The sequence below is a fragment of the Nyctibius grandis genome, chromosome 7, assembly GCF_013368605.1.
Source record: "Nyctibius grandis isolate bNycGra1 chromosome 7, bNycGra1.pri, whole genome shotgun sequence".
In the NCBI taxonomy this organism is placed as follows: Eukaryota; Metazoa; Chordata; class Aves; order Nyctibiiformes; family Nyctibiidae; genus Nyctibius; species Nyctibius grandis.
Window position 1 is genome coordinate 3747964 of NC_090664.1, and position 14713 is coordinate 3762676.

The 14713-nt window shown below is 40.5% G+C and overlaps 1 protein-coding gene across 1 annotated transcript in view; it reads left to right on the top strand.

Moving 5' to 3' along the window:
* Positions 1–11931, top strand: part of TBX20 (T-box transcription factor 20) — a 35341-nt gene extending 23410 nt beyond the window's left edge. Inside the window, exons 7-8 of the mRNA XM_068405398.1 lie at positions 7049–7158; positions 11591–11931. Coding sequence (XP_068261499.1) covers positions 7049–7158; positions 11591–11931 — 451 coding nt within the window. The remainder of the gene's footprint in view (positions 1–7048; positions 7159–11590) is intronic.
* Positions 11932–14713: the final 2782 nt, after the last annotated feature.

Consider the following 14713-nt stretch of genomic DNA (forward strand, 5'->3'; position numbering starts at 1 on the left):
TCCAGCCTCCAGCTGCTGCTTCAGAGGGGTAGATGGATTGTCTATATTTTCTGTATCATCCCTTCCAGACCATTGCAGATGGCTTGGATGTCTTAGCACTACTGGTCTACATTTAGACACCTGAAGCATTCCCTTCAAACCTGGTTCCTCCAGCTCTGCCTACTGTTAGCCAGGCAACTGTTCCTTTTCCCCCAGCAGAAAGCCCTCCATGCCAGCTAAAACCTCTTCAGTTCCTGAGCTTTTAAGCACTCACACCCTGGCTTGTTTTTCACTTAGGTATTCTGTTATCTATCTTTTTACTTGTGCAATATGGTATAAAAACGTTGTTTTTCTAGTGTTTTCCAACTCACCTCATGCAGGTGTAGGGCATGCACAAGGGGAGGGGATGACGTCAGATCAGACCACCGGTTTCCACCCCAGAGGATGTTTTACAGGGACATCTCCCAGTCCCAGTTTCACAGCACTGCCCTGCCTCTCATCCTCTGCCTGGCAGTCAGAAAGAAATGGTTGCAGTCACCAGGTGAAGTGGAGCTCCATGGGGTTGACTGTATTAGAGTTAAGTGTGTCACTGTGTGTGGGGAAAACAAGATACAGAGGAAGAGCTTTGACATACATTTGCAAACGTGTGCTTCTTTCCAAGTCAGAGAAGAGAAATGTAATTTTCTCTTTTTTTTTTCCATTCCATATACAAAGATAGCTGTTTTTCTCATTTTTATTTTCAGTTGAGAGAAGTGAGGTGGGTATGTTTAATCACCTCATGCTCCTTCATAAGTGTCATTTCTTTTCCCATGTCATGGCTTCAGCCAGGCTACGTCACCTCTATGCATATTATAGCTCTTCCAGAATTGCCATCAGTAGCCAGATGTTTATTATGAGGGTGCCAGTGAACATCACATTGGAGATACACTTGTTCTTTCCCTGCAATCGTAGAAACCCACATTTTTCATAATTTAATCCTTGTTTCCCTTTTTTCTTAAAATCTTATAATTTCTTGGAGTATTGTATTCATCCAACGCTTGCCCAATAGTTATGACTTTGTGTGAAAGTGTTTGGTAGCTCCATATTAGCTTTCAGGTCAACTTAATCTTCAGCTCACATGAGCCAACGTAGTTTGATGGGCCCTGGTTCTTCCCTGGTTGGCATGAGTTCATGTCTAACCCAAGCAGTGGAACAGAACTACTTTGGTCTGGTCAAGGATTTGGTCCATACTGTGTCAGAGCCGAATTAGGTTCCTAGGGTCAGTCTGTAATATTCATCTACAAGTATAACAGCAACTGTATGTAGCAAATTAATTTGTATGTTTGTGCATGTGTAAAATAACAATTGAAAGCCACAGGGATATGAAGGCTAAGGGATATCTGAACAGTGGTTCTGGTAGTGTTTGTTGTTCACTCGTAGCTGCTGTTATGGGAATATATTTGTTCCTCCTGCTGTGTTGGGTTTTTTTGGTTTGGGTTTGGTTTGGTTTTTTTTTTTACGGACTTGTTTTTAGCACTTGCGTCTTGGACAAATTAGTCATCTTTTCCCTTAAAAAAAAAATTCTACTACAGTGCGACTTCCGACCAGTTTATTTTTGTGCCTTCTCAGACCATTTATTCCATCTGTCTTCACCTCACCTCACTTCTGATGTCTTCTGTTATCTGGGCTTTCTTCCAAACATACTAACTGGCAGCTACAAAAAAAGGAAACCTTTGAAATGCAGAACTAAAGAAGTCATTCAGGCTGCAAACTGATAATTCATCCACTTTATATCCTGTTCTGTATTTTTCTTTGTGTTGAACTGAATGGCCAAGCAAAACATGGCTGTCAGTTTCATTATTTTATTGTTTTCCTTCTATTAATTTTTTTTTAACATTGCCTTTCTGGTAAAGAAAAACACAAAACCCATGACACCAGGAGCAGGGAAGCAGATTCTGAGGATATCTTTAACTTTTTGCTCACCTGGCACTTGGATACTAAGGGCAAAAAGAGAAAGCACTAACAGGTTGCTGAACCCTGCTTTGAAATTTGTACTTCTTGTAGCCATTCCTAACTAAGACAGTCACTTCTGCAGAGGATATGAGTTAAGAGTGCCTGGCTCTGCCACCTGCTCCTTCTCACCGCAGTCTGGCTTTTGCACGTTGTCTTCAAAGGGGGTTGAACCTGCCTGCCAGTGGAATGGGTGGCTGCCTATTACATCAACACCATTCTCTCTGGAGCCATGGTATATATCTAAGACGGATACTAACCCAGGCCTGGCTCCAGCAAGCTAGTTCTGGATGAGCTTTTCTAACACCTTCTGCTAAAACGAAGTATATGGCCTCAAGTCTCCTCATCCCAAAGGGAGAAGGCAGGCTTCCTGTCTCTGTCCCCCAGGTGCGCTCTCTGCCAAATTCAGGGAAATTCATACCTTCAGGTGCGTGCAGGCATGTAGAGGCATCAGTGTTGACAGTGCATTGTGGCCAGGTGAGGCCTCTTTGATATCAGCAGGGCTTGTGGTCATGAGCTTCAGAATGAGGGTCATGGCGATCACCAGGCTGCACAGCTGAAGCAGAGTAACAGCAAAAGGAGCAGAAAAAATGACATGAAGAAGCATCAAAGAGATGCCTGCTTCCACCTACAAAGAAGCACTGTTCTTTCATCTTGATTAAAAATCCTGCTCAGGGTAATCTGGGACTTTATCATCTCCGGAGAGAATCTCTGTAATCTGGGTTGACAGCAGAAAGAAGTGAGCATCCTCACGCAGGGCCTTGCTCCTCAGCTGCTTCCCAAGTCAGCTCTGTTTTCTGCTATCTCCCAATTCATATCCATGGCAAGATCTTGGGGTTAGTCTGTAAAGTGTTAGTGAATCATTTATCAGCTACATTGGGATCTTCCTATCTTCTTTTGATCCTCTGAGACTACTCTGTACATACAGGGCACTGTTAAGTAAACAAGGCCAAAGACTCAGCTTGTAGCTGCAAGACATAAAGCATCCCTAGCTGGAAGTTTAGCTTTGGAAATCAGCTGCTAGCAGAGGCAAGAGGGAAATGTTCAGTCGAGAGGTTAAAACCCACAGAATGGCAAGATGCTCTCTGTGAACCCTAAAACCTTGCTAATTGATAAATTCTCCCAACCCTTCACTTCCTTGGTTTCCTGGTCCAAAACTCACTGTTTATTTCTTGCATGAAGGAGAGAAGTGCTTCATTCATGATAAGCAGATGTTTATTTACAGGGCAGGGCTCAAGGTGTGCTTCTGTCAGAATGTAGATCACTGGGATCAGTCTAAGCTCCTTTTCTGTATTACTTTTCACATTTATCCTGCCTCAGCATCTTCCCTGTGGGTGTGTTAGCCAATACGAGCTTGTTTTTCTTCCTCTCCATTTGGCACATGGTTCCTTCTTCTCTTTCTCAAACAGCTTCAGCCCCTAACTCACTCTTCTCCAGCCTGTCATCTGCTACTATTTACCCAGTTGTACACATAGCACAGCTTAATCATAGTAATATATTTTGCCAGTGTGTGTGTGTTTTTCTACCCCTCTGGGTATTTACAAGATAACTGTGAGTTGAAGAGTAATCTGGAAGTCTGAAAATTGTTGGTAGGCCACACAAAAGAATTTGACAGAAAGAAGACATCTTTCCTTTATCCAGCTGGCAGCTTGTGATCTCTCAAAACACAGTTTACTGCTATTTTATTGCTATGACAGAAGAAAAGGTAGAGTTCTAAGATACATTGAAAAGGTAAAAATTGTTAGTTCCAAATATTAAATAACAAGTGTCTGATCCCAAGCTGAATAACAGAAGTACATAAGTTAAGCATTGAGTAACTGAACGTCACTTTGTTCTTCAGCCAGTGTGGATCAGCTCTGAAAAAAACTAAAGGAAAGCTTTAAAAAAAACTCCACCATACTCTTCTCTTCCTATTTTTGTTTTATTGAGCAGAATCATAAAATGGCTATTATTGATTTATCATTCAGTAATTTATAAAGTTATTTCTGTAAATCCTTTGAACCACACTGAGATATCTGACAATGTTGCATACAAAACTATAAAGCCAGAGGTTTAAATTAATGAGTCTTTCCCTCTTAGTAGTAGTAGTATATTTTAGGACTTTAAAAAATCCATTTTATTGGCCCATTCTACAGAGCACCATCTTCTCAACATCCTAAACAGTTCATACTTTCATAAACACCATTTTCAGGAAGATTTTGAGATTTAAGTCCTTTTGGCCCCAGTTGCCAAAAGGGTATAAGCAGGAACCTGTGTTCCAGCTTGCCAGCTTTGTTCCTCCATTTTGCACTAGATTTCAAAAGGCACTTAAATCTTGTTGTTAAAGTTTTGCTTCCTACTTTTGCTTCTCCATCTACTTTGGAGCAAGTCCTAAAGCACCTTTGTCTTCAAAAGGTGGAGAAGGTTCAGCTCCTCTTTCCAAACTGTGTGTGGAAACTCTACATGTTTCCATAGATAGAGGAGTTGCAACACCTTTCTTCTCCGAGAAGACTTGAACTCCAGGTAGTATTCTCTGAGCATGAAATAGTTGAGCAGGGTGCAGAGGCCACCACCTCTTCCCTTTGAAACACAAAGGGAAGGAAAAGTTATCCTTTAATTTGTAGTTAGGTCACTTGTCCAGGATGAGGGAGACCTGAGTGCAGACTTCAGCTCTTGTTTTGCTAAGTGGAAGAAACAGTGCTTCATGGGATAACTCAGAGATGCACTTCACAAATGGAGAAAATATACCCCTTCTTGCTTTTCTTTGTTTCCTTTTGCATGCTTAGGTGTTTCCTGCTCAGCCTTTTGCTTTTCGTAGGTCTGTCTGGAGGTTTATACGCAGCGTGTGTTGTATGTGGAAAGAAGAGTGTCCAGCTGGAGGCTGTGGGGGCAAGATGCCTAAATTCTGGTGCGAATCTCAATGCTTTGCATTCATGATGTAAATCACTGCTTCAACCTCTAAAATAAAAAAATTAGTAGGTGTGTTGTGATTATAGTGTAAACTGCCAGCATGGTTAGGCCAGATAAGCATATACAGTTCTGACTATTAAATCCCAGTGGCACAAAAGGAACTGCTTTTGTGAAATTAGTTGCTTTCCCTGATGCAAGTTTCCTCGTTAGACTGTTCCTTCTGCCATAAAATCTTTGCTGCTTGTGCCAATGAATGAGTTTAATCTTCTAAAACCTTCAGCATACTACCTGCAACATTACAATGTTAAAAATAAATAAATAAACCTACCACATAGCTCCCTAGTTTCAAACTTTGCAGATTTAGGGTTCACTAAGAAGTCATCTCTCTTTTTCCTTTAAAAGAAGACAACCATATAGAATAATAGAGTTCTCTGTCTAGCATACAAACCCATCTGGAATGAATTTAGTCTGCAATAATTGTGGGCATTTGATTTAGTTTTAAATCCCTGTAGGTAATTCAAATGTAAATTTATTGGGGTGAGTTTATCCCCAAATCACCATTGGATCCAATATTTTAGAGATGAATTTGGCCCACTGCACTAAAACTAGAGCCTGCATTGTTTCTGTTGCATCAGGATATTATTACATGCTGTAATGTCTATTGTTATAAGCAGACCTTTGCTAGAAATAAAGTCAATAGAGACAATACAGACAATCACCTGAATCACATTTATTTTCAGACCTTAAAGATTAGTAATTCTTTGGTTATGAATATGTTTATAGACTGGTATCTAAATCACTCAGACAACACCAGTCTAATTCGTTATTCTGTACTCATCTGAGATAGTCTTTTTGCTGAAGTAAAATTCTTTGCATTTCACATTCTGCTTCAGAAAAAAAAAGTTTCAAGAGGCATTCAGCACATAATGTAAACAATGCCATCTGTCTTTTTCTTTGTAAAATCTTCTTTGAGATAGCCCCAATATGCCTACTGTTTTCAATCACTTAAAAGGCAGTAATTCAATTATATCATCCTCTACGTAGGAACTGCCATTGCTTTCAGTCCACTTCCAATCCTGACACAAGTAAATCACTTTGATAAGATCCCCTTTTTATTTACTTTTTTCTGAGGAGACTAGCATAAGTAATGATGCCAGTGATAGACCAAGGACAAAATGACCATAATGGGCTTTCTGTAGGAAAGGAAAACATGTGCCATTGTGATTTATCATGTCACTTGGAAATTTCCTTGGAATTTCTGCAACAGCCACGGTCTCAGAGCGAAGGGCGTTAGCAAGTATGATCAGCCAAATGGTAAATTCAGACAAAACCTTCACTAAGCAGCAGATTTAAACAGCTATTGCTACCTAGATTTCTTAAATGGGAAGAGAAGGTCAAAGCAATTTTGGAAATGTGCCTTGGTTGTATTCATCTTTGGTATAATGCCACCTACTTACATGGAAACACGCTGGGAATGTGTAAGGTTGGATCTTCCTTACAAACTGCTGTGGCTTATCGTGCAGATATGCCTTCTTTCTATTTAAAAATTGTTTGGGTGACTTCAGTGCTTTGTACCACTAGTGAGGCGGGGGCCTGGCAGACACGTCTAACCTCCCAGAATAGATGTGGCACGAGATCGGTAGTATCTGTAGACTTCCTGCTACGAACTGGCCTTGGCTCTGATGCTGAGAGCGCACAGTTAGAGCTGAGCTGTCTCTGGACACATCTATCTATTGCCCCTGATTTCTGAAAAATGGGAGAGCTCCAGATGAGGCAGTCATGTGTGATGTGAAAGCTTGTTTAAAAGGAGCTGGACCACAGGTGTGTCTTTGAACCCAGACTGATCACTCAGCGTGAATAACCCTAGAGCCTGCATTTTCAAATTTGTGAAGAGTGCTGGTCTTATATTCACTGTCTGAGACCACATCCAGGAAATGCAGTGGAAAGTTCACTCTACTTTGCTGAAGAAGTAGTACCATGCAGGTAAGAGGTGATCAACAATGTTTAAACACCGCAGGCCAAGTTCAACATTTCCAGTGACATGCTATGAGGTAACCCTTTTATTAAGTGATTTTTGGACAGAAAGCCGTGATCTGGACAGGGAAAAGGCAGCATGTTCATTGTATTTAACCTAATGAATTAGAAGGCTGCTTAGGATGTTATTGATATGGTAGGTTGTTTCCTTTCACAGAGAAAGCGTGGAAAGCCTCATCCAAAAGCATTCCTATGCCCGATCCCCCATTCGAACCTACGGAGGAGAAGATGATCTCGGAGATGACAGCCAGGCAACACAAAACAGAGGTAGGAAAACGTGCTCATGAGGTAAACTGTGGTGACCTAGTTATGCTCGAGAAAAGGAGGACCACAGTCAGTACTGTGGTACTCTGAAGCATTTCTCTGGTGTGTCTCTGTGCCATGAAGTCCTATAATGCAGAAGAACACTTGTTACCTTATGGCTCTTCTGGACATCTGATAAGCCCATGGCACTGGTGTGGGTGGCTAGTTCAGGAGGCAGTTCTAGAGATGCCTAAACAGCCTTTGCCATCAGAAGAGAACTATTTCTGCTTCCTCTTCAAGACGGCTGAAAAACAGGCAACTTTATTACTGTGGTGCTGAGAACAAGATAACACTCCCCACTCCTTGGCAGGACTTAATAGCTGGGGCTCAGCACCATTTGTAAAGTACTGTGTAGATGTGCCATTTGCTGTCCCTCCAGCCTTCTGTGAACGGAGGACTTGGTTCTGACCATCTTCAACCAGTCTGTGGTTAACCTGCTTTGCCTCTACAGGAAGAAAAGTCCATAGCTCCCTGGAAAATTTATGTTTAATTGTTATCTCTTGGTCTTTAGAAGGTGTTTTTCCTGCCAAGGCAATTCACTTCAAATGCTTTATCAAATGGTTTGTCTACTTTAGTAGTCGCAAAAGTAATAGCAAGACAGAGTTGTTCTTTGTGGGGATACTCGCTGGACAAACTCCATCTGTCATAATTTGCCACTGGAAATAGATCTCAAGCCCACCCTGTGGGACCGCTGACTAGCATAAACTTGTGTTGCGTTATACTTCGCATGTTGACTTCGTGACCTGCCTGATATGCAACAGCCACTTGAGGTAAAGCAGTTCTATCTGCCTTCCGACTGGCAGTGCCCTTGTATTGTCCTCTAACTTCATACAGTGTTGCTAAGATAAGAGCATTATTTCTGGTCATAAGCTCTTTGGACTTGTGCAGGGAAAACACACTTATTTTTAACCATGAGTTGCTCTTCAAGAAAATGTGATTAGGTGGGCTTGTTCATACACGTCTATTCTAAGAGCAGTTGCTTAGATTGCTGAGTTTCTGGAGCAACTCCTTAGCTGGTACGGTGCCATCCTTTCACATACTTCTGGGGGATTACCTTGCTTCACGTCAGCTTAGATCCTAGGCCAGTTATTGTTGAAGACAGTGTTAGATTTTCCTTTGCCAGAAGTGCTCAGAGCAAGGCACCTTCTCTCCAAGAATGACATTTCTCCTGGTATGATGTTCTCCTTTGGGAGAGACAAAGTGAATGAGGTGAACCTCAGTACAAGAAGGGGCCCTTATAGCCTTTCTCTTCTGAAGAGAATCCTGAGGAAGGTGTCGTAAGAGAAAAGAATAGTTCATTAGAATTTATTTTATGTATAATACATACAGGGTACAGTTCTGCATTTGCTCACAATACGGCAAATGAGTAAGAGAGGAAGATGATGAGTTGTGGCAACCAACTGTTTTCTAATCTGGGAGCCATATTGCTAGCACAGGACATGATTGTTCTGGGCAACGAGAAGCATGCACAGAGTGTAAAACATACGGCTCTTACAGATCAGTAACTGGTACTGCCTTCACTGTCTTTTTAGATCTGGCATCCTTCAATAAGGAAAAGTCCTCCAAGATATGGGGAGAGAAATAATGATCTTGTTGAAACTCCACAGACATTTTCATTTCTTCTGATGCACTTTAAAACTGCCTTGTATGCAAAACTGAGGGCTGTCCTTCCATACGTATGAGAGCTGACAGCCAAATACATACACATTGCTGGGTGGTGTGTATTATAAGCTCTCCGAGGCGTCAACTGCCTCAGAATTACTAGAGCACATTTCCTTGGAGCTAGCAGATGTCATATGTGAGACTTTTTGGAGCACTAAGTTGCAATTAGGGACCATTGCAGTTGGAGAACGAAAGGGAGCTTATGGAAGTTCCTCATGAGAATCATAGAACAGTTGGGGTTGGAAGGGACCTTTAAAGGTCATCTAGTCCAACCCCCCCTGCAATGAGCAGGGACATCTTCAACTAGATCAGGTTGCTCAGAGCCCCGTCCAACCTGACCTTGAATGTTTCCAGGGATGGGGCATCTACCACCTCTCTGGGCAACCTGTTCCAGTGTTTCACCACCCTCATGGTAAAAAATTTCTTCCTTATATCTAGTCTGAATCTGCCCTCCTTTAGTTTAAAACCATTGTCCCTTGTCCTACTGCTACAGGCCCTGCCAAAAAGTTTTTCCCCGTCTTCCTTATAAGCCCCCTTCAGGTGCCAGAAGGCTGCTATAAGGTCTCCCTGGAGCCTTCTCTTCTCCAGGCTGAACAGCCCCAACTCTCTCAGCCTGTCTTCATAGGAGAGGTGCTCCAGCCCTCTGATCACTTCATGATCATTCATGAGAAGGAATCACAAACTTTATTCTGTGTAGAACAAAGCAAGCCTATCACTGCTATTTATTTCTGGTTACTTCAGCACTCACCCAGAGCATTCTCAGCGCAGCCAATTTCAGCCGTCTAAAGATGGAACCGGCTAGCCTTCAGCAATATATTTATCACAAGTCTGTTTCCAAAGGAATTAACAGATATGAAATCTATAAATCCAATTAAAACTCTTTAATGCATAATGTCTGGGTGCCTGCACTCCAGCATCCGCACACAGGATTTGTAGTAGCCACCTGGAACAGAGCCAAATGTAAACCTTCTAGGCAAATCCAGATTCGCATCCCGCTTTCCCTGCAGTGCAATGATGCTCAGATATCCCCTGATTTGCAAAGGGTTTTGCTCTGGTCTGTGATATAGTGTTATCCCTGCAGTTTGGCTTTGTAACTTCAAGGCAGTTCGGGTTTGGTTCAGTGGTAGGGCCAGGATTTGGTTCAAGTTCGTTTCTACTGCTGAATCGCCACAATGTCTCTTTCCTCTTACTGGGTGGTTTTACTTGTTTCATTAAGCAGAGAATTAATCAAGAGTAGCTCTCTTTCTGATTTGAAAATATATCCCTGAAGAGATTTATGATTTTTTTTTTAAATAATAATTTGCTTTTTTTCTTTCTGTTGTTGTTTGCTTACAGTTTTGTTTTGAGTATGTGGCTATGATTGGTTAGTGTACAAAATTCCAGTAAGTTTTACCTTCACAGACAGATGTCTTCATACTTTTTCTTTTCACAATTTGGATGGACCTATTTTCTAGAATCAGATTTATGAAACTAATACCTGCTGTAAAATTTGTTTTGCAACACTGGCTTGAAATTATATTTTGTCAAATATTCTTGCCAGTAAATTTATTTCTTAAAGTAAGAAACATTTTCTCAATGGACAAAGTTGGAAAAGAAAGAAAATACAGAAGGGACATGCATTGAATTATTGTTTGAATAGGAATAAAAATTGAGAGTTTATTTATAGGATTTTATTGTATTCCCCATTTCTAGAAATCAGACATCTGATGATGACCAGATGCACAGAGGAACTGCTGAGGTGAAGGGCAACATTGTCACCAGATTATTTGGAAATGACTATATGTATAACTATCCAAACAAATTATTCATTGTCTCCCAAAAATTTTACTGTCAAAATAAAATAAGTAATTAGTTCTAATTTAAAGAAAACATTTTTCCTCTTTTTATGATTCTGCAATCTTCAGAGAAAAAGTGTTACAAAGAGGTGGAAGATCTGTGAAAAGAATTTTTGGAAGTTTTCAGATTAAAAAAATACCAAAGAAACAACTCCCATTTGATCAAAACTAGATAATTACCCTGAGAGCAAGTTTTTAATATTTTTGTGCGTTTCACTTAAACCCCTGCATCTCTCACTATGATTTAGTATTAGTGTTGTTTCTTAGAGCACTGTACACAGTTGGAAAAATAACAAATATTTTGACATTTTAGAATTTTTTGTTCTATATTTTGGAAAAAGTCAGATTGAGTGCAAAGGTGCAGTGTTGACAAGATTTACTGGGGTAAAAAAAACAAAACAAAACAAAACCAAGGAAAACCTGTAGTGCAAATCACATTTTTCTGCATTTTTGCCAGACTGAAATTTTAGGAAAAAAAAGAAAAACAGTTCTACTGAGGATCTGATGTAAAAAGCTACAAACATGTCTTCAAAACAGGGATGTAATGCAGTGAAACTCCACATCAGAGTAGATGCTTCACTGTTAAGTGACAGCATTACAAGGTTCTTCAGTGTTTAATACCAAAAATGTCCAATGTGCAAAGCTGATTTTACTGTTCAAGCCACTGCAACCAGCTTCTTAAAATGGAAATTTGTCCAAGATGTAGTGATAAAGGACAGCAACTGGCAAATAATAATATAAAGATATAAGGAGAGAGAAATATTTGGGAAGTATTTCCAATGACAGCTTGTCATTAAAATTAGCCTTGCTGTGAAAGACTCTTTTTCTCCCTTTTTGCTATTTTACCAGCTCTGTGTGTTGCAGCGCAAACGTCAGGCATTCTTTCTCTTTGCTTTCAGGGTCAGCCTTTACAACATCTGATAACCTGTCCCTCAGCTCCTGGGTATCCTCCTCAACCAGTTTTCCTGGATTTCAGCATCCACAGTCTTTGAGTGCCCTGGGTACCAGCACTGCATCTATAGCTACACCCATTCCTCATCCAATCCAAGGATCTCTGCCTCCGTACAGCCGTCTGGGAATGCCTCTTACACCCTCTGCTATAGCCAGCTCCATGCAAGGTAGTGGCCCCACTTTCCCTTCCTTCCACATGCCTAGGTACCACCATTATTTTCAGCAGGGTCCTTATGCGGCTATCCAGGGACTGCGTCACTCCTCCGCAGTGATGACGCCGTTTGTATGACTGATGTAAGGCAAGAGAAACACGAGATTTTAAATGTGCAAGTTTGGTATGGAAAATACAAGGGACCTTCCTGAAAGGCCTGTGGCAGCACTGCTGAACTCGTTATAAACCAGCTAAGAAAATGCATTACGGATATAGATTCCTCCGTTGAGGGATCACAAGAAGCGAGCATGCAGGTTGGAGTTGCTCACAGATTTATGTGTAACACAGCCAAAACGGATCCCAAAGTTCCCAGGATTGTTGGTCACGTGCAGCTTGTTCCAAAGGTGCATTACACCTAGCTGAAAGAGATTACGTTTATGCAGCAGTGTACAAACTAATTGTGTATAGATCTTTTTTCATATGCTAGAAGAATTCTGAAAGAGGCAATACTCTTCCTCATCTTCATCTCTTCTTGTGATTGATGAGCATCTAAACAGAAAAATGTATTGCTGTAACTTTGAGCATGTTTTAGGCTATCTCAGCACACATTTGCTGGGAATGGGACAAAGTGGAGAAGGCCACTGTCCTTTTTAAAAGACTGGTTCTATTCACCAAAAGCAGTATTTCTTAGTTGCTACTATAATCCCAAAGAGAAAATTATTGACAAGTCTGTCTTTCTTTGTTTCTTTCACAAAACACCAGTTCCAAAAAAAGAACTGTGTTACAGGACTGTAGCAGTAATGATGTATTCTGTCCTTCAGTCTAAAAAGAAGTTTGTCCTATATCATATGCGAAGCAATTTAACTGTCTGCTAAGGTGTGATGAAGGAAAATGTTGACTTGGGAAAATCTGATACTTAAATTTAGAAACCTAAGATATCAAATCTTTAAATCAATGCTTGTTTGCTGCTGTGCTTGCCACTGAAGACCTGTTTCTAGCTGCAAATGTGTACCAAGTTAACTGAATTTCAGGCTAGATCAGGCTATAGACTCTCTAGATCAAACTACAATCAATGGACTGGTATCAGATGAGTGGCACTGGAGTATCCTTCTTGTTCTGGCTTGCTTGGGTTTCATCATGGCTATTATTATACAAGCTCTTTGGTCAGGAAAATGAGAGTTGTACTGTCTGTTCTGTGTCCCAGCAGAATGGTCGAGTTTTCTTGGGAAAATATCAGTGCAGAACTTTACATGTTATTTTTTTAAATTCATATCTGCTGTTTTCCAATTAGCAATTAGGGTTCTCCTTTAAAGTACTGTCCACTTTTTCTAGTATGTTATGTCTGATGCAACAGAGCAACTGCAGAGGTATAAGAAAGAATGACCTCTCTGTAAAGAGTTAGCATGAATCCTCTCCACTGCTGAAGAGTACCAGTGCGATGCTGGTTTTCTGCGTGGCAGGAGCTGGGATTTCACTGTAAATAAGAAGTCAACACAGAGTTTCTGTGTAAAGTTGCATCCAAGTTATAGAGGATTACACATCTACTGATAAAAAAGAACTAGCAATCCAATCTCATATATTAAAAATCTGTGTAGAGCTGGAACACAGAATGGAAAACAGACTTTTTTTGGCACTAATCTCCTCTACTTTTAACCAGTGTTTGTTGGTATCATATGGCAAGAAGCAGTGTGCAGTACACTGAGTCACCTATTTCCCATCTCAGTGAAGTGCAAGGCAAGTCACATGCCTTTTTTTTTGTCCCATTGCCTCATCTTAAATTCCCAACCACACAGAGTAAAGACAAACTCCCAGGCTTTTCCCAGTTTCTATTATAGGCCAGTACTCACATCCCACAGATAAGGGCCATCTTTATGTATTTCCCAGTAGTTGGATTTAAAATCCTGCCAAATTGGCCATTTCAATCACCTCAACTATCTGCACTATCATCCTTATTTCCCTTTAGTTACTGTTGGACCTGCTGATAAAAAATGACCTGAGGCAATTTGCAACTTCTGTGCTCCAGATGTGAATGAAAATGAGCTTTTATTTACAGTTTCTGGGTTCAGAGCTACTACAAGGAGTTCCATAAATGAATATAATAGGCCAAGCTATGCGGTACTTAAATGGCTTAGAATCAGACACTGAATTTGGCTTGATGTATCCAAATACTGGATTTTGCTCCAGGCTATCAGATTCACCTGAAAAGTGCATGTTGCAAAGTTGTATCTATTTATGACCTGTTTTGATATAAACCCCCTATTTTTCAGGAAATTAGATGATACTGGCTGCACAACAACATAACTCTTCAAGTACATATGCGATTCCACAGAAATAAGAATTTCTGGGGAGATTTGGAAGATTTTAATCCCTCTCCTTCAGTTGCTTGACTTCTGTTAGAGCTGTATGAAGGTCCTATGACGACACGCACTAAAGCCCATGGCAAAATTGTATTTCTTTTATCTGTTTCCCTCTACAGCTCCATTAATTCATCCGGAGTTGCAGGGGATATAGTTAGGTTCAGAATTCAAGCCAGTGGCTTTAATGCTGATACTTCCATCAGGAAATGCTCAAATAAGTAGGCAGCTTTTACACGACTCCAGAAATAAGTTTGGAACAGGCAGGCTGATTTAGGGATGCTTTACAAGTCACATAATGCCTACTTATACATTGACCTGTCCCTTCTTAATGAAGCAAATTCAGAGAAATAAACTGTACTATCTCTTTAGCCCTGTCCCAGTCCCTGTTCTGAAAACACCAATATTTATCAAGCAGAAATGCCCCTGATACTGTTTCAGAGAAAATTCTCCATTCTTTCATTCTGGAGAATGAAACTGGATTTTGACAACATCATTTACAAAAATATTAAATGAAAGACAAGTGCTTTTCACTACAAATAAAATGTGATTCATATCTGAAAAAA